Source organism: Rhinichthys klamathensis, unplaced genomic scaffold, assembly GCF_029890125.1.
Source record: "Rhinichthys klamathensis goyatoka isolate OS25496 unplaced genomic scaffold, OSU_Roscu_1.1 h1tg000111l_1, whole genome shotgun sequence".
NCBI lineage: Eukaryota > Metazoa > Chordata > Actinopteri > Cypriniformes > Leuciscidae > Rhinichthys > Rhinichthys klamathensis.
Window position 1 is genome coordinate 14,172,904 of NW_026606649.1, and position 25,790 is coordinate 14,198,693.

At 37.6% G+C, this 25,790-nt stretch overlaps 1 protein-coding gene across 1 annotated transcript; it reads left to right on the plus strand.

The window, feature by feature from the left end:
* Positions 1 to 71: 71 nt before the first annotated feature.
* Positions 72 to 24,919, plus strand: spag1a (sperm associated antigen 1a). The gene is made up of 8 exons (XM_056254590.1): positions 72 to 534; positions 1,987 to 2,086; positions 2,618 to 2,770; positions 3,416 to 3,570; positions 10,846 to 10,987; positions 12,321 to 12,447; positions 12,654 to 12,780; positions 24,171 to 24,919. The coding sequence occupies exons 1-8, from the start codon at positions 177 to 179 to the stop codon at positions 24,173 to 24,175; spliced, it is 1,167 nt and encodes a 388-aa protein (XP_056110565.1). The 5' UTR covers positions 72 to 176; the 3' UTR covers positions 24,176 to 24,919.
* The last annotated feature ends 871 nt before the right edge of the window (positions 24,920 to 25,790 follow it).

Sequence of the window (25,790 nt, forward strand, 5' to 3'; positions counted from 1 at the left end):
GCGCAGCCCCTCCCCCTCGGTGATGTCACAGCTCAGTGCACCCGGCAGGAGGTGTGTCTTCCTACTTCTGGCTTAGCCTGTACAGTTTGCGCAGGGAACAGGAAGAGAGGGAGTGTGTATGAGTGTTTGCGTGAGGACGAGAGCTCGGTTTACTCTGGTAGGGACTGAGGGCAGCCATGGGGAATTCACAGAAGAAGGCCCCCGGTCATGGAGAGGGAGGGGGCCCGCACTCTCAACCTGGGACCCCGGGGCGCAGGAGGAGCCATGGAAACAACACAGCCAACTCAAAGGAAGTCCAGGGGAAGAACACAGCAGTGAATGGCACCCTTCCAGCCGACAAGAGCCAGGATGAGCCTCAGGGCTCTAGTACTGCGTTCAGTGGTGGGGAGAGCTGTAATCTGGACGCCCCGTGTGGGGCCCTTCCTCCTCCACTAGCCAGGCTAAAAAATGAGGGCAATATGTTGTTCAAAAATGGACAGTTTGGGGACGCGCTGGAGAAATACACACAGGCCATCGACGGATGTATAGAAGCTGGTAGAGTACAAATATTCTGTTTCAGTATTTTATTAAAATCATGCATGATATACGTGTTTAGACAGTAGATATAACAGTCTTTTGATGTTACCAAGATTATATATATGTTTTGGTAAGGTGATTGTTTTGGCAAGGTGATTTTCTAGTATACAGACTTAAAAGTACTGGGTTTTAAAAGATTAAAGCATTTTGTGTTTAATTATCTTGAAATGATACACCCTATGCTTGTTAAAACAATATTTTTAACAGGTTTTGGTGTTAATAAAATGTAATTTATAGTATAGTATAACTAGTCCTGGATATTTCTAATTAACCAAAATATTCCAAATACTGGTGGGGTAAAAGTATTTAGCTAAAAATTATATATATATATATATATATATATATGTGTGTGTGTGTGTGTGTGTGTGTGTGTGTGTGTGTGTGTGTGTTAAAAAAGTATAATTTTTTTTTAAAAAAAACATTAATTTGGCAAGGTGACATTTTATAGTATGTATTTTCATACTTTTTTTATAGTATACTGACTTAAAAGTGCTGGATTTTTCTAATTAATTAGCATATTTCAAAGATTCTGGTGGGGTAAAAGTATTTTGTGCTTATGTACCTTGAAATTATATATGATGTTTGTTAAAATAGTATATTTAACATTTTGATGTAACCAAAATTTGGTAAGGTGATTGTTTTGGCAAGGTGACCATTGTTTTTATAATATACTGACTTAAAGTATACTGTGTTTTAATGAATGTTTTAATGAATCTGGCATCCTACTTAAGTATTTATTGGGAAATAATATATATTATCTGCATGTTAAAATATTATATTTAACAGTTGTTGGTGTTACCAAAATGCCACTTTTGGCAAGGTGACAGTTTGTAGTGTGTATTTTCATACTTTTTATAGTTTTTCGATTTTTGGGGCGAAAAATCAGCACGTTTTAATGAGTCATTTTGTAGTAGTATGGAATACGAAAGCATCAAGTGCGCAAACATTGCATAGATCCTGTTCAGCAGCGCTGAGTAATACAGGGCTAGGTTTCCAAAGCCGGTTCTTAGAGAGGCTCGGCTGTTTACATTTCCCATGGAAAAGGTTTTGAACTGCGGTTCATCGATCGAGCCACTGCATTTTAGGGACAAGAGCCGCATTTTTATATTAGAAGTGAAAGTGTTTCACAAGAAAGCTGCCCATTTCCGCCACATTGCATTGTGGGTGTGCCCACTAAAGTTACGTAACGGGCCTTTTGAAAGATGGGATGTACTGTCTTTCTAAACTCAGCTTCCCCAGCGTGTTTTTTTCTATGACTCGTTGGGTTTGTAACATGATATTAGGTGACTAAACAAAATGTTTTCCAAAATGAATGGCTGCCTGCACTATGAACCCTTCCTCCCACATGTATCCATGCAGAACTAAAGCTGCTTTCTTGGTCTATTTTCAGTGCTGTGCTTGTATTTGCAGGTATTGACAGCCCAGAGGATCTTTGTGTTCTGTACTCCAATAGAGCTGCATGCTACCTCAAAGATGGAAACAGCACAGACTGCATTCAGGACTGCACCAGGTTAACCGCACATTCCTATGCACACACTGTTCAATGGCCAATCAATGACAAGGCTTTCACCAAATAATAAGAGCCACGATGCTGCGTTTAGCTTGGATTTATGTGTGAGGTAATACTGCAAGTGCGTGCGATTGTCTCAGTAAGATTAACACCCAACGCAGTTAGTTGCACTGTAAGGAGCTTTACCAGCAGACCGGTTAACCGGCATAAAGAACATCGGCAGTCTGTTACCATGTTCTGCTCCGTTGAAGGGAATTCAGGGAAATAATACAATTATTTTCATTCTGTCAATGAGTCTTGTAATCATACTGTACTTTCCACTGTCCTACTAAACACCATAGAGGAAAGACACAGGACAGTTTCAAATTGATAAAGAAAATAGATTTCAATTTTATTTTAACAGGAATCTTTCAAAACACTCAAACATGCAGCTTTATGAATGGTTACCAATGTAGCGTTAGAGAGTTAATTGTAGGGCACAGGATCAGAGAAAGACCTTGATCCTCTGTGTCTCATCCTGTTTATTTATAGGTCCCTCGAGCTCCACCCCTTCTCCCTGAAGCCCCTCCTCCGGAGAGCTATGGCGTATGAATCTCTGGAGCGCTACAGGATGGCGTATGTGGATTACAAGACAGTACTGCAGATAGACATCAGCGTGCAGGCGGCTCACGACAGTGTGCACAGGTATAATGCACAGCCCACAGGGAAACATACATTTTCTGAGTATTTGAATGTTTAAAAATGCAGTTTATTACTGTCATTATACTGTAACATAAAAATCTAAACATCCTTAAGAAGACAAATTGCCTAAGAAGTTAAGACTAAAATAGATTTGGAATGTTTATGCTTCTTATCCCATTGGTAGTTTTTTCACTCTAACAACACTGTTAATGTGAAGAAATTTGACTTCTTGATTTTTCACAGGTGTTTTACTCGTATTTTGCATTATGCATTATGTTGTGTTTTAGGGTGACATGAAATGTCTTTAAAATGAACAGATAATGTCCTGGCAGAAGGTTATCTTTTTTTTTTCTACATATATATTTTTTCTTACATTGTTTTCATTGTTAAAAACAAAACAAAAAACAAAATAGGCCAATAGGATATCAGCCAATAGGATGAAAAGTAAACTTCAATATTCAAGATGTATTGTCTCTAAATAAGTATTTATATCTATTTATAATTTTTTGTCCTCAAGTCAATAGATCTCATTTCAAGGATGTTTAGATATTTTTAAGTACTTAAGGAATCTTTTTTTTTTTTTTTTTTTTTGAGGTGAAATGGTAAAAATTCCAGTTATGTCTGACTGTGTTTGCTATGTGTTCTCAGAATCACTAAAATGCTGATAGATCAGGACGGTCCTGACTGGCGAGAGAAGCTTCCAGAGATTCCAAAGGTTCCGCTTTCTGCCCAGCAGCACCGTAAAGATGAACCCAGTGCAGAGGTTCTGCAGGCCCGCGCAGACAGAGCAGAACAGGAGAAGGGTGAGTTAGATCACAACTGAATCAAAACCAACACCAAAAGATAACAGTGGCCAGATAAAACAGTTTTGTACTCAATTATGAGCAATAGTGATGCTTCTCTTTAGAAAGCACAACCCTGCTGAAAGATCCAGCATTGCTGGTCACCAGCAAAAGGTATGTTTTGTATGCTGGGACCAGCTTGGGATGCTGGTGTGCTGGTGGACCAGCATATGTTGTCTTTTGGGGGCCGGTATGATCCCAGCAAGACAACAACAAAACTTGTGTATGTGTTACATATTATCACATTTATTAGTGTGTGTTTGTAGTTAAAGGGGTGGTTTATTATGATTCCACTTTTTTAACTTTAGTTGGTGTGTAATGTTGCTGTTTGAGCATAAACAACATCTGCAAAGTTACGACGCTCAACGTACAAAGCAAATGGAGATATTTTCTTTTAAAGAAAATGGCTTTTTAAGGACTACAACAAACGACTGATAGGGACTACACGAGCTTCCTCCCGAGTTAGTGACATCACTAACCCTAAAATTTACATAAAGCCCGCCCCGGGAACTCGATTTATAGATTATTATGACAGAATATGCTAATCAATGACTAGAAGATAACTACACATAAGCTACCTAAATTCATCAACTAACCATTCAGAAATGTTGTCACTTCTTCTTGAGTCTCTATATCTTTGTCCGACTCCGGTTTGAACATAAAAGGCTAAACGTTTTTGAAATTTTCAGTGTGTGTCTGTGTGAGGTAATCGAAGCTGCTAAGGACACAAGCTGTTGTAACTCCGCGCTCTGTGCCGGGAGCAACAGCTTATCTGCATTTAAAGGGACACCCTCACCCTCAAAAAGTGACAATTTTAACATGTATAAAAAAATATATACAATTATCTGTGGGGTATTTTGAGCTAAAACTTCACATACACACTCTGGGGACACCAGAGACTTATTTTACATCTTGTGAAAAGGGCATTATACCACCCCTTTAAAGACCAAGAAAATATTCCAAAATAATTTCAATAAATTATTTAATAAAGAAAAACGCATGTTGCTGGTTACATGTTTACACAGTAAAATCCCCAGTGTTAAACAAACACTGCTCAGTTTTCATATGGTCCCAATCTATAGAGTAAGAGTAAGACTGAAGCAATGTTGCAGTTAGGGAAATAAAGTAGATTCACACTACAAGTGATGATTGAGCATTAGTGATGACACCTGTGGTTAACAAGCAGAATAACTGAAGATAAAACAAACAACAAGAACAGAAAAAAGAGAAGAAATGACCAGAAAAACAACAACAACAACAACTACAACTGACTTACAGTCACACAGCCTTAGATGAAATCAACTGCAAATAAAATCAATATGTCACCAGAGGACGATTAAACAACTCCAAAAACAGCATTACCATATTCACTTATTGCAAACCAGTTTGGCATTTTTTTTTTTTATATGGTACATGTACATAGGTTGTTGAAGTCTGTTTAAAGTTGTGGAAGTCACCATTATGGTGATTAGTGTTCCACTGTTAGTTGGACACTTGTCCATTGACTTTAGTTGAATTAATTCTCTTTCAGCAATTGGTTGAAAGTGCATGTTATCACTATTTTCAACAATATTTCATGCTCCTGGCTGCACTGACATACCTTTTACTATATGTGCACTTTTTGGAATCAGTGACTGACGGCTGGATTTGACTTAAAAACAGTAACTTTCAGTTTTGAACTTTCATTATCAAGTTGTTATTAACCAATCCCATTGAAAAAGTTCTTCTCATAACCCCTGTTATAGAGCAAACTGCTTATGATTATGCTTTTATTGGGCATTTTTCTTGGTTTTCATATCTCTAAATGTTTTTGTTATGCAATGTACACAAGTTATGTTTAACTTATTTTAACTGATTTGTGTACAAATCTATTGAAACGGGAGACAATTCATTTGTCAATTCCTTTGCTTTGAAACGTTAAACCAGTTTATCACTGACATTGATTAATAATTTAATCTTAACTAAAACTATATTAAAAGTTTCAGTTCTACTTTCAGCAGAGGGAGTTATAAGGGTTATAATCATATAATTCAATACATTTTTTTTTTTTTTTTTACCTTATATTGTTCTTTACATCATTAAAATGGAGGCAAAAACTATGCCTGTGCCCAAAACCCTGCTTGCATACAGAGAGCTAGCCTATCAACCCTGCAAGACCATGCTGGTGAACCAGCTTCACAAGCTCCGTTTTGCTTGAGAACAGCATGCTGGTTCAGCAGCTAGACCAGTATTATACCAGCATAAACCAAACTGGACCAGCACTATACCAGCACTTACCCTCACTACACAGCATAAACCAGCCTGGACCTTTCACGATTCAAAAATGATTCATCAATAACTTTCGTACTTAAAATTATTCAAAATTTCTGTTTGGGAAACAACTGAAATCACATGTATCACATACTCTGAATGGCCATATAAATGTGTTGGGATGATTGTTATTTAATCTTGAATATATTTCATCATATAATAAAAGAGTAAGTAAAGGTGCATTACAACTCGAGCTGTAAAGTTCCTCTAAGTATGCAGATAGGCATAGCTTGGCTAATTGAGAGGCCTGCATCTGGGTCTGTATAAAAGATGTTTATTGTGTTTGAACTGGTTTTGAGACATAGACTGTGTCCCAATTCAAAGGCTGCATCCTTCGAAGGACTCGGACTTTAAAAGCCACGATTCATGAAGGTCGGACTGAGCATTGTTAAATGGGATGGTCTATATGTGTTTCTGTATTAGAAACACCCTCACAGCAGCATTAACTACTTTTTTTGTAATTTAATGCAAAGGTAATATAATACAAAGTATAGTGTTATAAAAGTACATACATTTCATGGAATATAAAAAACTTAAAATGCGTCATCACAGTCTGTGAAAAGGGTCCATTGGGACATACTTGTTGTGTCGCGGTGACGCAATCGAATGCGGCCTTTGAAGGATGCAGCCTCTGACCGCAACAAAAGAGTGCAACAGTGCCCGCCCCCTTTTCAGCCACGCTAGTATTTTTTTCACTATTTTTTCCCATAGGGATTTTAAAATAGTCTTTCTTAAAGAGTTATAACCCATGAACCAAGCCCTTCAGCTACGATGTGAATCACAACACTATAAACTTTGATTTGAAGCAAAAAAGTTTTTGAAAATCGGACATAAATACAAAGGTACAAGACTGTGTACTTAACGATTTTAGTGAGGGAAAGAACTACAATCCCATGAAGCATTGCAAACAGCATAATCGAATTAAAACCGATGGAGAGTTATAAAACTACTCATTTACAAATGTTGATTATATGTATAAAAACAGTATATTTCAAGTTTATTGCAATATATATATATGTATATATACACAAACATTTCAGTATTTTAAAAGCATAGGGAGATTGACTCGATTACGTCATTCACAGTGCTTCATGGGAGTGGGCGGAGCTAAAGAGATATTTGGGAGCATAGATATATAAACATTCCTCATTATGCTGTTACAATTCGTGTGTCCTGGCGCCGACAATATCTACATCTGCAGTAGACTTCAGCAGATGATTTAGCTAAACGTACTCCATCCAACACAACATTAAAAAGCTACCCTAGTTTAAAAACCTGTAATATTGAATTAATACATATAAAAACACAAACCAACACATTCTCACCTGTGAAAGGTTATCCAATTTCTTTGGGAATTAAAATTTTGGCGGCTTCACAACCAGAAGCTGCGCAATGTTTTGGCATCATTGATTCTTACTGTGAGTGACGACACGCTGACTGTTCCAAGATGGCGTTCGATATGGATATATATATCTATGTTTAGGAGCGTGTTACTTTTTTCGACTCTGTGATTGATGGGTATATAGTTTTCACCAGAAATTCCACTTTTAAACATGACTATTTAAAAGCTGAAATAATGCAGGCTGACGGCTTCAGCAGAAGCAAATACCATGGATTACCAATCTCGTAGCTCACATTAAGTCTGTCTTTAAAGGTTTATAAGATACCGTTCAAAATCAATTTGAGTTTTTACTTCCCGAACCCAACTGTTGCACTCTATTGCTTGAGGAATTTGCTGAACATGCTTTTAAGAGCGTCATGAGTTTGCTGAGAGTGACGAAAAACTGTAAAGGAAAGGTTGTGCGGAAAACCTTTATATGGAGGTGTTTGGGAGGGTTTTACACAAATTACTATCCTTGGGTATGCAGCCGCTCGTTTAAAAAATGCAAATCCATTAACATTAAAATAAGGTTAAGAACAAGTTTATTTGCATAGATGGAAATGTTTCGTGAGCAGTTCTCCTGTGCATATAAATATGAATAATCCATGCAATTATTATTGAATGAGATGCACTGATTGGACAAGTACAGGATGTAACAAGCACGGTTTTAATAACTCACAGTGGTTCAACGCCAACCAGCATAAACCAGTCTCAACCTGCTAGGATATTCATGCTGAGGTTATGAAAGCTGGCTGCATGGATTAAACAAAGCATTTCAAAACAAAAATCCATGCTGGAACACCAAGGAACTGCAAATGCAGGCCGGTGCTGATAAATAATACAGTATGATGCTGACAAAAATAAACCTGAACAATGATAATAGACATCTGCTGGAAATCCTTATTAGGTTTAGCATAGCGTGTGAGGTTTACATTTTTGCTGTCTCCATGTTTATAATAATTATGTTAAGTTTCAGTCACAAGCAGCATCTAACAGCATTTGTCAGCATGTATGTACTGCACTAGATGGCAATCAATTATGCAAAGGTGTAACATAGTCAGCTTTCATCGTAATGGAACCAGACAGCTCCGGTTTCATTCTGAACTGAGAAAGAAAAACCCACATGATCACACAGCACACATCAGCACCTGATCACATTAACAATGGGGCGACCTTTGCTCTGTTGTACTATGAGCCAGATGATGTCATAATAATCGTCGAATGCTCCAAAACTTTGGAATTCCCTGCCTATTGAGATTAGGCAAGCCAAATCTCTTAGTGTTTTTAAAACATCACTTAAAACTGATTTGTTTAGGGTAGCTTTTACATAATTGTTTATAATTATCTTATTATTATTAATCCTATATTTCATAATGTTTTTATTTTTTGTATTTTATTACGTTTTTCTGTCAGTAATGCTTTGAGATACTTTTCAAAGGCGCTATATAAAATAAAGTTTATTATTACTATTATTATTATAATGGGAGTATTCCCACAGTATTTGCTGCCTTTACTGAAAATAAGAACTATTGCAAACTTGCCAAACATTCTGCCACATACAGTAAGCCTGTGTAGTGCAGTGCATCTCTTTTGTGTAACTCTAACGATAACATGTCCAGGTCTCATTTTAACCTAAAACCAAAAGAAAAATTCCCAGTGCTGTTATTATTACTAAAACTAAGTAATTGAAATGAAGCTGAAATAAAATACAAATATTAGATGGAAAACACATAAACATAATTATAAATGTTGCAATGGCAACTAACTGAAATTTGAAGTTTTTTTTCTACAATTGTAGAACTACAAAAGTTCTACAATTACTAAAACTAATACTTAAATAAAAATGCTAAAATAATATATGCTGCGTCCCAATTCGCCTACTTATACTACGCCCTAAAAGTATGTACTCTTTTTGTGAAGAAAAAGTGCATACTTTTGAGTGTGTAGCAAAAGAGCAGGCAAGCTTTGGGACATACTACTTCGTCATCATTAACGGACAGATCTGTCACGTGCATCCTGTCACCGTAAACTGCCCTGTCAATCATCTCGTCACAGTTAAAATCCTCCATTCAATCTAAAATAACTTCTTACCATTTCGGAGAGAAATGTTGTCGCACGTTCACCTGCCAGTCATGGGTCTTTCATGCGGAGACTCTCCTCATGTGTTGAATTTGAATATAACAGGCCTAATGCATTTAAAAGTTAATGGCTAAACGTATCTTTGCAAAAGTTCACAATGCTGCTGCAGATGCAATATAATGTGGACATTGGACAACATTGAATAAATACATTTTCGTCAGGTTAGATACTGATAATTAATCACTCAAACCCCTTTATCTAAACCTCTCAACATAACCGTCGGACTCGCGTGTCCTCCATGTCTGTAGTTTTTGAACACTTTTCACTCGTGTTTGTAGTTCTAACCGAATCGTTAGAGTGTGCAACGATCTGCACTTCGGATTCTGACCGGATATAGTAGACCATCCGGGTCTCTTTGGGACACTCATTTCAACATACTACGATTTGGGACGATTACTAATTCTATTTTCGAATACTATTTAGGATGGATAGTGTCACGGTCTCAGATACGAACCCAAGCGCAGACAGTATTCTCTAAACACAGTTTTATTTATAAACAGAAAACAAAAACCCACAAGGGGGCAAACGAACATTGACAAGGCAAAACAAACACTGACAAGACTTGAATATAACTAGATGCCGAACTTGACAATGAACATAGAGCAAATCTGACAATAAGCTTGACTTGACAATACACTAGACTGGATTACTCACAGACAGGATACAAAACGAACAAGCAACAAGTAACAACCACAAGGAGATTATATAAGGGAGATAATCACAAGGGCACAGGTGACACTGATGAAACAATTATGACAAAACGAGGATAACAAGGGGGCGGGGCCAGAGGACGAGACAACACAAGCACATGGCCCAAACCAAAGGCCACGTGCTTGCACACAAAACATGGTTCTGTCATGATCCTGCCTCAAGAATTAAAGAACAAGAACTAGATGGCAGAATCATGACAGGATAGTATCCGAATTGGGACGCAGCATCAATAATAATAAAGCTAAATACAAAAAAGACAAAAGCTCATTCAAAATATCAATGAATACTGTAGTGCAATAGTATATAAATATTACTAAAATAACACTGGAAATTAAACTTTTCACAAAGAAAAAATTAAGCCTATTTGTATGAGCCTTAAGATTTTATGCATTATTTCCATGACAACTCTCACTACCTTAATACAATAACTTTGATCTTTGATTTGTTTATTTAAATGATAAAAAATGTTTTTCTTGTTGCATTATGATAATGAGAATTTGACTGGGAAATGTGCTTAAAAATCATGAAAATGTAAAAAAAAAAACTCTTTTGAGTTGACAGATTTCGTTACATCCGTGTTTTTTAGAGTGGATAATGATAATTTACTGAAGAGGGACATAAAAAATAAGGTGACGGCTCTCTGTCTTGGAACGGAAGTTGGAAGTTTAATTCTACTGTATCTACCTTTTTCACAGCCAGAAAAGCAGAGGCTCGATTCACATTGATGAAACAAGAAGGAAATGAACTAGTGAAGAACAGCCAGTTTCAAGGTGCTGTGGACAAATACAAGGAGTGTCTGGCTATCAAATCTGACGAATGTGCCATCTACACCAACAGGTAAACATGCCCAATTGACCACTATTTAAAATGCTTTACAACTGTTTTTAGTGAACTGTGTTCAGAAAAGCAAACCACATTACACATACTATTTCAGCAGTACGTATATTGTACTGTGTGCAGTATGCACATTTTGGTATGCATGGAAAAGCCAAATTACTAACTAAATGACTTACTACTTGCCAAAATGTTAAGTATATAACACAGCACACTGTATAGAATACTGTATCCCACAATGCAATGTGCATGAATCAACCTTACACTTGACAAATATTCAGTCGGTGTGTTCAAGAATGGTCCAGTATGACGAATTATCAAACAATTGCCAAGTAAATGTTTCATTTTGGAAACACTGAATTAAAAATAGAATGAACATAGGTCATGTGACAACCAGTGTTGTTATTGTTAATTAAAATTCAATTTGTTTGGGTTAAATTAACTAAAGCTGAAATAAACATAAATATTAGATGAGAAACTTTATGGAAGAAATGGGAAATGTTGCCTTGACAACAAACTGAAATAAAATGTAAAAGTTGAAGTACTAAAATGATTAAAGTCGCATGAAACAGAAGTTGCGATAGTCTTTTCTTCCCTATTGTGACGTATATCCGACACTGCTTCTCGAACAAGAAAAAATGTAGGGTGGGACTTGATTTTGTCCATAGGGAATCGATTGGATCATTGTGGTTTGCCAGTAAACACGTAATGATGGAGAGGAAGTTATTTTGATTAAATATTATGAGAGCACATGATTATTTTTTTTTTTAAATGATGTGCACGGATAAATAATTTATAATAATAAAAAATTGATTTCTTGGTGAAATCTTAAAATAAAAATGTAATAGAAAACTAAAAAAAGATGACAAAAGCACATAAAATGACAACAAATTAAATAAATGTAATAAAAACTTAATATATAAGTAAAATGTACTTACAAATATAATAAAATACTATAATTGTATATAAATAATACTAAAATAGCACTGGTGAAACCCGTATGCATATGAATGTTTGAAATGTTGCATAATGCATACTGTCTGACATACTGTACGTGGGTTAGTATCACTGCGCAGTAAGAAGCAAGCCATACTCTAGTATTTACAGTCGCAGTTTGGTGCTTTGCAGTTCACGCTAAATACTAGCAATGAATCCTGAATAGCTGTACATGTTGTCCTGTCTCTCATTTGATCGAGCCTTCTAGAAAGTGCTGAGACTGGAGCTGCTTAGACGAAGCTATTCAGTCAGCAATCAGCTCTGACAACTCCAGCATAAAACACCCAAGGAGAGAGCCAGGCCGCATTGCTGAATGAGAAATGTCTGTTGTGTTTTCCAGAGCTCTGTGCTATCTCAAGCTGGATTGTTTCGCAGAAGCCAAACAGGACTGTGATTCGGCACTTCAGATCGAGCCAAACAATAAGAAAGCATTTTACAGACGTGCACTGGCACACAAAGGCTTGAAGGTTTATATTTTGTCTTAATGGTGAAAAGAGAGTATCTCTCCTTTATTTTTGTGCATTTTACAGTGGTTAATCAATGCATTTAAAACATTGTAAATAGTTATTTTGTGTGCATATCAAGTATGCAGTAGCGAATAAACTGACTAGTAGCACTACTGTAGAATTCAGTGCAGTAAGTGCAGTAAGACTGTCTATATGTTTTCTCACAGGACTACCTGTCAGCCAGCACTGATTTACAGGAAGTACTGCAGTTGGATCCAAAAGTGCAGGAGGCCGAGCAGGAGCTGGAGCTGGTGACTAACCTGCTAAGAGAAAGTCTACTGGCTAATGCCCAAGGTAAACTCTCACTAGCCAATGAACCGGAAGTCGAGAATTGAACACAGTTTGGAAATCAGTTCCTTGGTACAACATTGTTTCCTAAATTGCGATGTGATATTATTCCATTGACAAGCAATTTCTCTGGCTGTATCCAAAATCATTATAGAGCGCTGCAGTGAGTGATGACGTATTATTGTAGGGCAACCCGGAAGTTCGCTTCACCCTTGTTCCCTCGACAAAACCCAGGGTTTTTTTTTTTTTTTTTTGGATTTTTACAGTGGACTTTGGATTATTAAAGAAAATAAGCTCTGTGACCAACAACAAAAGTTTTGGTCATCATAATAATCTTCACAAATTAACACAACTTTTATGAACTTTGATGCCAAAATACAATCGCTAGGAGTAAAAAGCTAAATGCAGACACTTCAAATCGAACACACCTGAAAGCTGCAGTGGTCAGGTGGTAGAAGTCATAGAAAATTGAGAGTACACATTGTAATTACATCTTCTACATGAACGTGAAGGCTTTTTACAGTTCAGAATTGTTATGGTAATTGACCCTTCGCTAAGCCCCGCCCTCCCTAGTTACTGTTGCTACGCCTGTCAAGCTTTCGCGGCTGGCACATCTATTACAGTGTGTATGCACCGGTGTCAGACATTCCCAATGAGATAATTAGTAATTTTTGGCGAACATGTGAAATATCCGAGAGAGCAAGACAAAAGGGACTGCAGTATTCCATTCGAGGGATATATCCACGACATAATATGCAACCGATTAGAGAATAATTTCTTAAAAATGTAAGCTAAAGCCTATACAGTCCCAGCGCAAGCAGCAGCCGCCTCATGCTGACCATTCAAATGGGAAACACACAAATTGAGGAACAGCTATGCTCGTGCACAGCAGGGTAAGTGAAATTTGAAAATAATCTAATAATTATAAATCAAACATCTTATCCATAAATCTTGTGGAATAACACTAACACCGGGAGAGCCGCGATCGGATTAGGTTAAAGTTACTTAGTCAGTGGTAGTAGGCCGTCGATTAACAAAATGCTGAAATATATTTTAAAGTAGGGATGGCCCGATACCATTTTTTTCAAACCGATACGAGTACGAGTATTTACATTTGTGTACTTGCCGATACCGAGTACCGATACCGATATTTCTACCGCAAAAGTTATAGGCTCCCAGAAAAGAAGACGACTATTTTAGAACACAGGTCAGAAGACTGTTTTTATTTTCTTCCCTGCTTGTTTTAACAAGTCTAAAAATAAATAAAAATTAGTAAAATAATAAATGTATTAACACACAAACCACTGTTAATTTAACATAAAAGCAAGCAGGCTACTGCGTGCATGGTCTGGCATGACTGAATGCGCGCAAAGTGCGCACCCTTAATAAATCCTAAAAGCTGACAGTTCATCGCGATCTCACACATCTCTGTTATTATCAATGAAGCTGACTGCACAATCAATCTTTCATAATATCCACACTTTGTTTGTTATAATTAGAGGATTTGCCAGCATACAGAATTCAGCACTGAACAAAAAAGTCCGTTTTGAGCGGTGAGGGGAGTCTATCTTAAATGCTTCTGATTGGCCATTGCGTTCAAGAAATCAACACATATGTCTGTGATTGGCTACATCGCTCAACGCTGTAACCATGTTATGAATAGAAACTCTGGCCTGTAAATCGTTTCTATTTTGTTGTAGTTGTTCTTGTTGCTTTTCTGCAAGAGATGAATAAAAATCTATTAGTTTTTATGTTTTATTCATAGATATTTGTAGTTTGCGGGAGTCCCGCGAATCGTTTTATTCTCCCGCACCCGCACACACAGAGTGAGTGGATTACCGCCCGCGCGCGCGCGCTGGGCCATCAAATCTATGATGCATCTTCAGATGTTTAATTACATTGCTGGTGTTAAACGATGTAGCCTACTTTCTTTCCCTCCTCTCGACACCTTAGCTGAACATAACTTACTTGCTGTTGTCATCATCCCTTATCTTGAAATGAGCCCTAACCGCCGACATTATACTTTCCTATGCCTCAGTTCACCTCGAGAAAAGCACTCGCGGCGGCCAGTTTCGTTTTGCAAAATGTACGTGGTATCGGTGCGTGGTATCGGCGAATTTTTATGAGTACGAGTACGAGTATATGAGGACAGACAGTATCGGCCCGATCCCCGATGCCAGTATCGGTATCGGGCCATCCCTATTTTAAAGTATGTCAGTGAGCCTCCGTCTTGTCTTTAATCGTCTTATTTTACGTTAAAATATATGCATTATGACCAAAGAACCGTCATTATTTCCAAGCAATAGGTGTTTTTGTTAATCCTGTCGACATTTAGTTGTGAATGGGGTCTCCCACACTGCTTGATCACGCCCATCATTTCTACCCTTGGCTTTTAGATTTTCAGGAAGGAAAAAATATCCACTCCCCCGTCCAAACTTTTAGGATACCGGGTATCAGATTTGCACAATCCATGCGCACAATGCTTCGGCATGTTTACCTCACTCGAAAGCTTGCCAGACCTCCCGCGCCTAGTTACGGTTGCTAAGACACGATTGGCCAGTGGCGGTTTTCAGGCGTGGCTTAGCGAAGGGTCAATTACGACATGGAGTGAACACACCTTATAGAGTGGTGCAGGTATGACATCACTTTGTAGGCCAAAGCCCGGAAGCGAGTTGCATTTTAGCACTTCCGGTTCCATCATCCCGAAGTCAAAGTTTTTTTTTAATGGGGTTTTGGTTAAATGGCTGAAATAAGGTCTGTGGTGAACACAAGCTCAAGACACTTTCACATTTTATTCTACGACATAAAATACATCAGTATTACCCCACTCGTGATTTCTTTAAGATGTTACGTTTCTTGAAAAAGGCGGTTGCTAACAAGTGGCTAAATGGAACTACAGAGGCTGTCGGGGACATTATAAATTATCACGATGGACAGGTAAACTCAGTCCCCTTTACAGCCTCATTATGATTATAATTGTGCTCTTATAAACTACTCTCTGGATAAACTAAACTCAAACTTTCTTGGAAAATGTTTCTTGCAAAAAGCCTTTGGAAAAATCCTATTGGGTTTTTGTCGAGGGAACCAGTGTGATGCGAACTGCCGGTTGGCCTGCAAAGTGACATCCTACCTGCACCACTCTATAAACAAACTACACCACGGTCACATGACAACAACGTCACCATTAACTCTCGCAGTCTTTATTTAAAAACATTTTCCCTGAAAGTTTGAGTTAGAATAGTTTGCAATGGCATGAATATTTCACAATGGGACAGTGAAAGCGGACTAGTAAGTGGATGATTTTTTTCTGTTCTGTAGTCCCATTTAGACACTTGTTAGAAAAAGCACAAGGCAGTCAGTATTACTGATGTAATTTATGTTGTACAATAAAACATGGATATATCTTGAACTTGTGTTAAACACAGACTTTATTTCAAGCATTTATCCAAAAACCCATTTAGAAAGCCAATTGACTTTGGGACGATGGAACTGCAAGTACTAAAATGCAACTCATTTACGGTTTTTGGCCTACAAAAATATGTCATTCCTGCAGCACTATATAACATAATTCACTGCTCACTATTCACGACATTACTCCACTAATATAGTCCACTGAGCAAATGAAAACCAGTGAGCGAATTCAGAGACTGAGTGCACCTTAAGTGCTGCAGATGCTATCTTCAGGCAATATGCGGAATCTCATTCTGCGTGACGCTCACAGAGCACTTATTGCGGTCACGTATAATGACATTGGTTCCCAACCCCGGTCCTGGAGTACACCCAACACGGCACATTCTGTGACACACCCATCTGAGGTTTTGGAGTCTTAACTAACGTGCTAATGAGTTAAATCACCTGTGTTTGATTAGGGAGACACCCAAGGGGCTACTGACACGACACCATTTTTAACTAAAAAAGTTAAACTCTTTGTGTTTTGGCCGTTTATTTACAATGCCGTTTTGGGTGCCTAAAAATACTCAAACTTTTGTAAACGGGTTTCAAAGGCTACATTTACACAACAACGATGTACTAAAAACGGAAACGTTTTTCCTTTTCGTTTTTTGTGTAGACATACACAAGATGAACACGTAATCACATGTGTGTGACGTCACCGTTTTCTAGAGTTTTCATTTTTGTAGTTTACACTGTGACAATAACAGTATCGTTTTCAAAAACTTGCACTTTGAAACCCATTTTCAAAAGTTAGCATTTTCAGGCCCCCAAAACGGCGTTGTCGTGTAAATGAACGGCCAAAACTCATAAAATGTAAGGGTTTTTGTTGAAAACAGTGTCGTGTAAACGACCCCAAAGTGCATGGTTTTGAAAACGATACCGTTATTGTCTCCGTGTAAACTACAAAAACGTGAATTTGTGAAAACGGTGATGTCACGCGCATGTGGATTACGTGCTCAGTCTATAGGAACGTAGGTTTGCCAACTACTGGCCTGGCATACATAACACAGCATTTTTTATTGTTTTTGCGGATCCATGTAAACGCTGACCATTTTGACAACGTTGTCGTCTGTACCCTAAAATGTGCAGTGCTGGGGGAATTTCTGGACCAGGGTTGGGAACCACAGGCGGAGGGTGAACCAACTCCAGGGCGAGGCTATCAAAAACCTTCAAAAACACATTTAAATAGATTTCCTTAAAATAGTTTCAAGTTACGTGTCGTCGCAAAACCTACAAATCCCGGCATAAAAGCTCCCGAAAAATTATTTGTTATTAAAGCATCTACGTTCACAAACCACTGTTAATTTTAACAGAAAAGCAAGCATACTGTATGCAGGATTTGGTATGGCAAAAAGCACGCTTTTTATAACCACTAAAAAGCTGTCACTGAATCTCTTACTTGTCTACACTTTATAATGAGAGGATTTGGGAGCGTGCAGAACTCAGAATCCACTCACCGTTCAAAACACGGGGGTTTTTGTTCAGACCTAACTTAAAGTCAAGTCATCTTCATTTATATAGCGCTTTTAACAATGTAGATTGTTCCAAAGCTGCTTTACAGTGATAATAGGAAATTAAAGTAACAGAGATTGTTTTGGCTTTATGACAGCTCTAGAATAAAGTCATTTTCCAGCTAAAGTTAGTTTTAATTGATTTACTTCCGTCGCAACGATCATAGTTATTAACTTAGGGGCCGCTAACACGACACTGTTTTAACAGAAAACTCTTAAGTTCTCTCTACGCAAACTTTAAAAACGCGAACCTGTGAGAACGCTGATGGCGTGCACATGCGTATTAAGAGTTCATTCTATAGGTATGCGCGTTTGAATATATGTGCGCAGGGCAGGCATGTAGTCCTTCCCTAAAAAACCAACCCTCAACAAACTACTTGTCTGGCCTTAAAATTTATAATACAGAATTTTATCGCTTCGGCGTAGCCACGTGAACCGGAATAATCCCGACAACGATTATCTGTACAGAGGTAAAGGGAAGGAGGCCTTGAAAGGGAGGGACTAGTGACACTTCAGGAAAAACACCTCTGATTGGCCTTTGCGTTCAAGAATTGGCTATATGGCTAAACGCTGCAAAATCACAGAAACTTTTGATGGTCTCCAGAGCGCGAACACATATATGCACTGGATCATTTGCCAAATCTGTTTTGCCAATATGCTATTATTACTGAGAAAACTGATATGGGTAAATTTTCCCTCTAAAAGCAATCAGAAGCAGCAGTCAGTGGTTTGAGTGAGAAAATTCCATGCTACTAGTCTCAAGTCTGTGGCCAGAGGAAGGCTAAGCCTTGCGCAGCCATACACACGCTCCTGTCATATGTGAAGGGGGAGGAGAATTTATACGTGCGTCAGGTTTCTCGAGAAGAAAGACTTCCACATAGGATACACCCGTGTATTCTCACTCCTCTGGAAGCTTTCTCACTCGTTTCTCACCTCCTCGTGGAGCAGTTAGAGAATTGAGATGTCCTTCAAGATGGCTAACTGTGATCGGTTTCCGGTTCACAGGCTGGAGGATGGAGGAGCGAGGAAATGAGGAAGCATCCTTCAGAGGCTAGTGTCCTCCGCAGCAATTAAACACTAGAATGAGACGGTCTAGAAAGAGCGCATGGCTACGTCACACGTTTCCGCCCACAAATCAGACAAAATCACTTTATTATATAAGACATTTCAACTACGTTATAACGACCATTCATGTCTTTTAACTTATATGTTCCGTATAGTATATAACCGAAGCTATAGATTGTGAAATTAAACATTTCTCGTTCTTAGTGTTTTTTTGTTAGCTATACAACTCAATTACTATACAATAGAGCTGTCTTTCTGTAAAGCTGTGTGTACTTTGAAAACGCTATACAAATAAATATATTACTTGATGGCAGAAAACTGCTAGACTACCTGCTTAAAATGTTTTTACAAACTGCTTTTATCTTATCTTGTACATAGCAGCAGGATTTAGCTGTAGGCCTACATAGCAGTGGGATTTAGCATGCTACATAAAGCTAAAACAGCTCACGTTAGCTACAAGAAGTTATCGGTTATCGCAAGATGGGACTCATCTCTACACTGGGACTCATCTTCACCACACTGTCATATTATTTTTGTGAATTGGAATGTGTGCAAAGGATTGTGGGTGATTTAAGGCCGAATACATCTGATTCAAAACCATAGTTCAAAACAGGCCGAATGAAGGACGCTTAACTAAGGCTGAATCTGAAATCGCCCCCTATACCCTCAAATAGGGCGTTATTTGAGTGGACAGCCATTTGTAGTGGAGTGGTGTCCGAAACCAGTGGACGTTATTGATATTGAGTGCACGTATTCAATCCCACATTCATTGCACCGCAATGACGAGTGTACAACGATGTATGCTCAACAGCTGTCCGAATTTGCTCACTCGTTTTCATTCACTCCTTCAAGTAAACAGTATTACGGGGGACTAACGTAGGGAATAGTGAATGAGGGTTTAGGGGGCGATTTCGGATTCAGCCGAAGGCTGCCTTCCAATGGCCTTCAGCCTTCGTAGGATGCGGCCTTCCGTTTGAGAAACAGCCGTTGTTGAGTATTGAGAAGCACCGACGCCCACCGAGCCCGTATCATCATCAGAAGACCGTGTGGGCGGGATCTCTCTGCAAGCGCTGTCTCGCACTCGCAAAGACAAGTATTCAAATTAATATTTTAACATAATTCAACATACATACTCAGTGATTGATACAATCTTTGTCATGGAATAACCTTAGTTTACAAAGAGTTAGCTAAAGTTTGAACGTTCTTGTTGCCTTTTAATTTATTTTCAAGATCTGAGGTAAACCATTGTCGCTTTTATTATGGCTGTTAAAGTTTAAACAGAAGCAAATATGACATTCGAACTCAAATTAAACAATTTTAGTATACCAAACATTTTGGCGTACGTTACCTGAGATCATCATTGAGCTGTCCTGTCAGTCACGACCTCACAGAAATAGAAACGATTCCAAAAAAGAATCCTTGTTGCGGCGTCTAACAGTCTGCTAGTTAGGACACGGTACAGTTATTACTATTTTAGCCTACATATATTTAAGCAATATCACAACAGCAAGTTAATACTGAGTAACTTATATGTTAGACACAGTGCTTTTACTATGTCTATTCTTATTTTTCCACCAACAAAACAATTAACAGCAGTGGCGCTATTGAATAAATCAGTACTTTTGAACGAATCGGTTAATTCACTGATTCGCCGCCACCTACTGGCGTAACAGCGTAACCTGCAGAAAGAGTCACAGAAAAATCGCCATAACTAATGCATAGACTGGAACCAGAACGATTTGTATTAAGTTTATACTAAATATTTGATTGTAGAATACAGCAACTGACCAATCAGCCATGTAATAAAAACACCTAAACTGTATTTACCTCTATAATCAGCCATCTTACCTTAGTGAACTTTAATCTTAGGTTTAGCTGATTAGTGGTGAGGCAAGGGTCATTACTCATTATTACTAAATTGGTCATAACTGAACAAATCCCAGACCTGGCCTAGGTACTAAACTTTGGCCCGTAACTTGTCCCACATGTTTATGCAACAGATATGAATGATACCTCCAATCGAGCAGCTTTTTGAAATTGACAACCAATCCACATTATCATCATGGTGGTAGTGTATTTAAAAAGAAAATTGTACCATGCTTAATTAACTTTTAGTAATCTTTTTTGGAAATATTAACTGGAAAAGAGTTTGAATAATAAGAAACAAATACTTTATAAGAGGTCTTTTATAGGCCTAGAATCTAGTCTGTTAAACAATTAATTGAACAATTTAACTTGGATATTGAAAATTCTTGCTAATTTTGTGGAGTTACAACAGAAACTCTTTTTCCAAAGTGTATACAATAATTATTTTTTGGGATAGTGGTCTCTTACAATTTGTCAAACACTTTTGGAAACACAAATTGAGTTTCAAGATGTAATTTATTTTTTGTACATGACAAAACTAAATTATTTATTTAATTATACAATTGTTTATTTGACTTGAAAAGTATCATATTCATAATGAGAGCAAAGCCTGAACAGTTTAAAAAGTCACCTTTATTTATATAGTGTTTTATAAACAGGGTTCCTACGCAGTTTGGAAAAGTATGGAATTTGAGTGATTTCCAGGTCTGGAAAAGTATGGAAAAAAGAAAGCAGAGTATGGAAAAATATTTGCATTTCCAGACTATTGACTCCATTTAGTTTTCTATAATAAAAAATTAAGAATTTAATGAAAAGTGTGTTTTCATGACAGCTGTTTAGTGATTGTCAAAAACGACTGAATTCAAGGTGCACTTTTTCATTATGCAAACATGCAGGTTATAAGTGTTTTGGGTTTCTTCTCATGATATTCTTAGCATTCTTACAGAGCCACTAAAAAGGATCTTTTTGCAAAATAAAACATATGCAGACTTCCGTGTGCGCATGAGAAACCATGAAACTTAGCATAGACAATGGACACTGAGCCATATATACACTACTGTGCAAAAGTCTTAGGCACTTTAGTATTTTCACCCCCAAAAAACATTCACTTTCACACATTCACAAACATTCATTTTGCCATTAATGGTAATAATCCAGTGAGATTTTTTTGTTTGCACAAGGAGTGACAAGAGCCGGTATGATCTGATCTCTCCATAATCAAGCCTGTCTGTGATTACATGAAGAAACCGACTAAATCCAGAAGAACTGCAGCAACGTCTCCAAGATGCTTGAAACCTTCCTGCAAAGCTACAGTACTGTGAGACGTTTTAGGCACTTGTGTAAAAATGCTGTAAAGTGAGGATGCTTTCCAAAATAATGGCATAAATAGATTTTATTTATCAATTAGCTTCTATAAACTGAATCAAATCAATATTTGGTGTGACCAACCTTTTGCGTTTAAAGCAGCTGTTGTCCAGGTACACTTGCACATAGCTTTTCAGGAAGATTTCTTCAAGCGTTTTGGAGACGTTGCCACAGTTCTTCTGGATTAAGTTTTTTCTTCTGTTTCTTCATGTAATCCCGGATGGACTCGATTATGGTGAGATCAGATCTCCGTGTGGAGCATACTGGCTGTTGTTAGACTCCTTGTGCATATAAAAATCTCACTGGATTATTTTGTGTGGCATGTGGCAAAATAAATGTTTGGAAATGTAAACTGATATTTCCTACTGACACTACAGCAAAAGATATAAAAAACTGTCTTAAACCCATTTTTGGGGGGTAAAAATACTAATTTTGCTTTGGAGATCTCCTACAACAAACGCTTTCATTTTCTCATAATATACATTGTAATTGTCTGATGATTCAGTCTCTTTAAATCCTTCCTTTCCGCTGCCTGCTCTGCTCTGATTGGCCGGACGGCCCGGTCTGGTGTGATTGGCCGGACGGCCCGGTCTGGTGTGATTGGTCGGACGGCCCAGTCTGGTGTGATTGGTCGATCGCTTACAGCGCTTGTCGGAAGCTAAACACCCATTACCATAACTGAATCAATCCGAGCGTGAGTCCGATAATGAAACATTGGAAGAACTAGTTATTCAACCTGAATCTCCATCGCAAGGACGACTCGAGCAGGACTCAGTGTTTCTCAGTGATACGCTAATCAGTTTGAGGAACATTATGAGATGTTGCAGCTGTATTTCCTCACCATTAACAAATGTATGTCCATCAACAAACCGATAATATTTCTAATTTATTGTGGTGCACGTGTGAACTGTATCATTAACTGTATTAATAATACGTTAGACGGAGAACTACACAATATAGTTGTGGGCATTAGGCAAATGTGTTACCCAGTGACGTGTAGCCGTCACGGAAGTAAGATTCAAATTCCCGACGACTCGTTTAGGCGATTCAGAGTAGATTCTTTCTTTTGAGAAACAATAACTTTATTTAACGTGTGCTCTTTCGTCTTCATAACTTTGCAGATAGCTGCATTACACATTGCATGAAAGGGAATATCAAAAAAGCATAATAGGGGCACTTTAAATATGGTCTGAAAATCTAAAATTTGAGTCTGGAAAAGTATGGAATTTTGAAATGGAAAATGTGTAGGAACCCTGTATAAAATACAAAATCAGAATCCACCAAACTTTAAAGGTTGCGCATTTAAAATGACAGGCGACAAAACTGCAGCACTCGCTTATAATAAACATGCAGTTATCAAGTGTTGATGTGGACGCAAATAACGTTCTGGATGTGAATGTGCCTTTATTCTAAATTATTAGGAAAAACTTTCACTCTTTTGTGTATTCAGTTTATGTTTGTCTTTCGAGGTTCAGCATACGGACCAAATCAAATCTAGCATATAAAGTCGGCATGAAATGAAAGTTGTGATTTCAGTAGTCTTTTCTTATTGTGACGTATATAAAAGTCATAGTGTCGCCGGATCTGGGTGACACTATGTTGCTGTCTGTGGTAATGTTTCTCACAGACCTTATTTTACTCATAAATTGAAAAACTCCACACAAAAAAAATCTCTATTTTAAAACCCCATGGAAAAATCTTGAGGGAACCAGCGGCGAATTAGTCTTCCAGGTTTTGACTTCATCCCTGCACCACTCTATTGCTGTGATGTCATGTGAGTGACAGGATATCCTGCCCTTGCGCCGGTGTTGTGCCGAATTTCCCCCGCCAAATTATTACCCCCCTAGCATTGGTAGGTTTAGGATTAGTTGTGGGGGAGGGGTAGGATTAGGGGCGGGGTTGGGCTTAGGCAATCAGGTACCGACTTCAACGAGGGGGGTAATAATTTGGCAGGGGGTCAAAATTAGGCACAACACCGGTAAACGTGTCATCAGAGAAGAGATGCCATTGGGGCCAGAGGAAAGGGAAGTTCTAAGATTATGAGGGCACATGAAAATGATGTGCACTGATATAATGGTGATAGTTGTCTTTAATATGACATACATGATGCTGACTATGATTGTTTCCTCTATGTAGGCTGACATCAAGACAATAAATAATGAAGTGAACAGAGAGCTACAGGAAGAACAGAGCCTCCTTCATTAAAGCCAGACACAGCGGATCCAACGAGCCTGAGAGTCCCAGCTCTGAGATCCCACAGTCCCGCCAAGAGGCTCCATTCATCTTTGTGTAGACTGTCATGCGCCGCAACTAAAGTTTCCCTTCCAACAAACACTCATCTCACGTTCTTCTAGGAATATTGTGTCTGATGCAATGCTGACATGCAGCGCATGCAAACGGTTCATAATCTCTAACTCTGGCTTCAATAGGCACGCGTGAGCATGGCACGGCTGGGGAGCGTGTAACAAACGGGATTATGGAGTTGTAATGTGATGGTTGTCGTGTGTATAAGAGAATGTGCCTTTTATAAGAAGCTGTGGCTCACATATGGAGTGATTTAACACTCACAGATGAAATTGTAAAGGAACGTTTAATTTGCTACATTTAAAATGTCTCATTTCTCAGGATTTAATATATTTTTAATAGCTATTCCATTGTAATGTGTAATTTAAGAATACATGTAGCTCATGTAGTGTAATTTTTTGTTGACATCTTCCAGCCTTCAGCCCAACTATTGTCTCAATATGCATAAATAAAACTAGATCTCACAAGGTATGAATGTACAACAATAACATAAGATGTAGTTTTTTCTTTGGGATGTCAGCAACAGAAATGTTTCAGTTAAACAAATTTGCATCAGCTAAATAAATGGCTTTATAAACTTCTAGGTGATGAATGTTTGCCATTAGAAATGGTTATGTCTTGTAATTATAAAACAATCCTTTCATAATTGCTAAAGCACTGCAAATATTAAGCAAAAAAGCATCCCCAGTGATTTTGGATAATACATCCAAATAATCTGATAATATACACTTACCATTCAAAAGTTTGTGGTCTGAAAGTTTTTGTTAAATGTTTTTGAAAGAAGTCTATTAAAATAGTAAAACAAATACTGTAAAACTTGTAATAATGTGAAATATTATTACAATTTTAAATAACGGTTTGCAAAGTGAATATATTTGAAAATGTAGTTTATTCCTGTGATGGCAAAGCTGAATTTTCAGCATCATTACTCCAGTCTTCAGTGTCACATGATCCTTCAGAAATCATATGATGCTGCTCAAAAAACTAAATGTGTGGATAACAGCATAATACATTTGCTGGACTCTTTGATAGGTTTGAAAGAAAAAGCAATAAAAAAATAGAAATACATAATATAGAAAACTTTTATAAATGTCTTTATCATCACATTTGATCAATTTAATGCAGCCTTGCTAAATAAAAGTATAGATTTCCTTCAAATAAATCTTACCACATACTTTACATATTAAATTACCATATATAATATTTTCATGATAATATAAAAAAAAATTAATTCAGTAACATCCTATTAAGGTTTTATTTCTGTTAAGGTGTTTTTCTATTAAATAGATGGATTTTGTAGGATTTTATTAATTAAAAAAAATCATATTTAAGATTCTTTTTTATACATTTCAAATTATTTATAGGTCATGAATCAAATTTGTGACATTAACTATGTACACAAAATGTGTACAAAAGTTAAGTTTTGTTGATATCACTTTGAGAGTTGCTGTC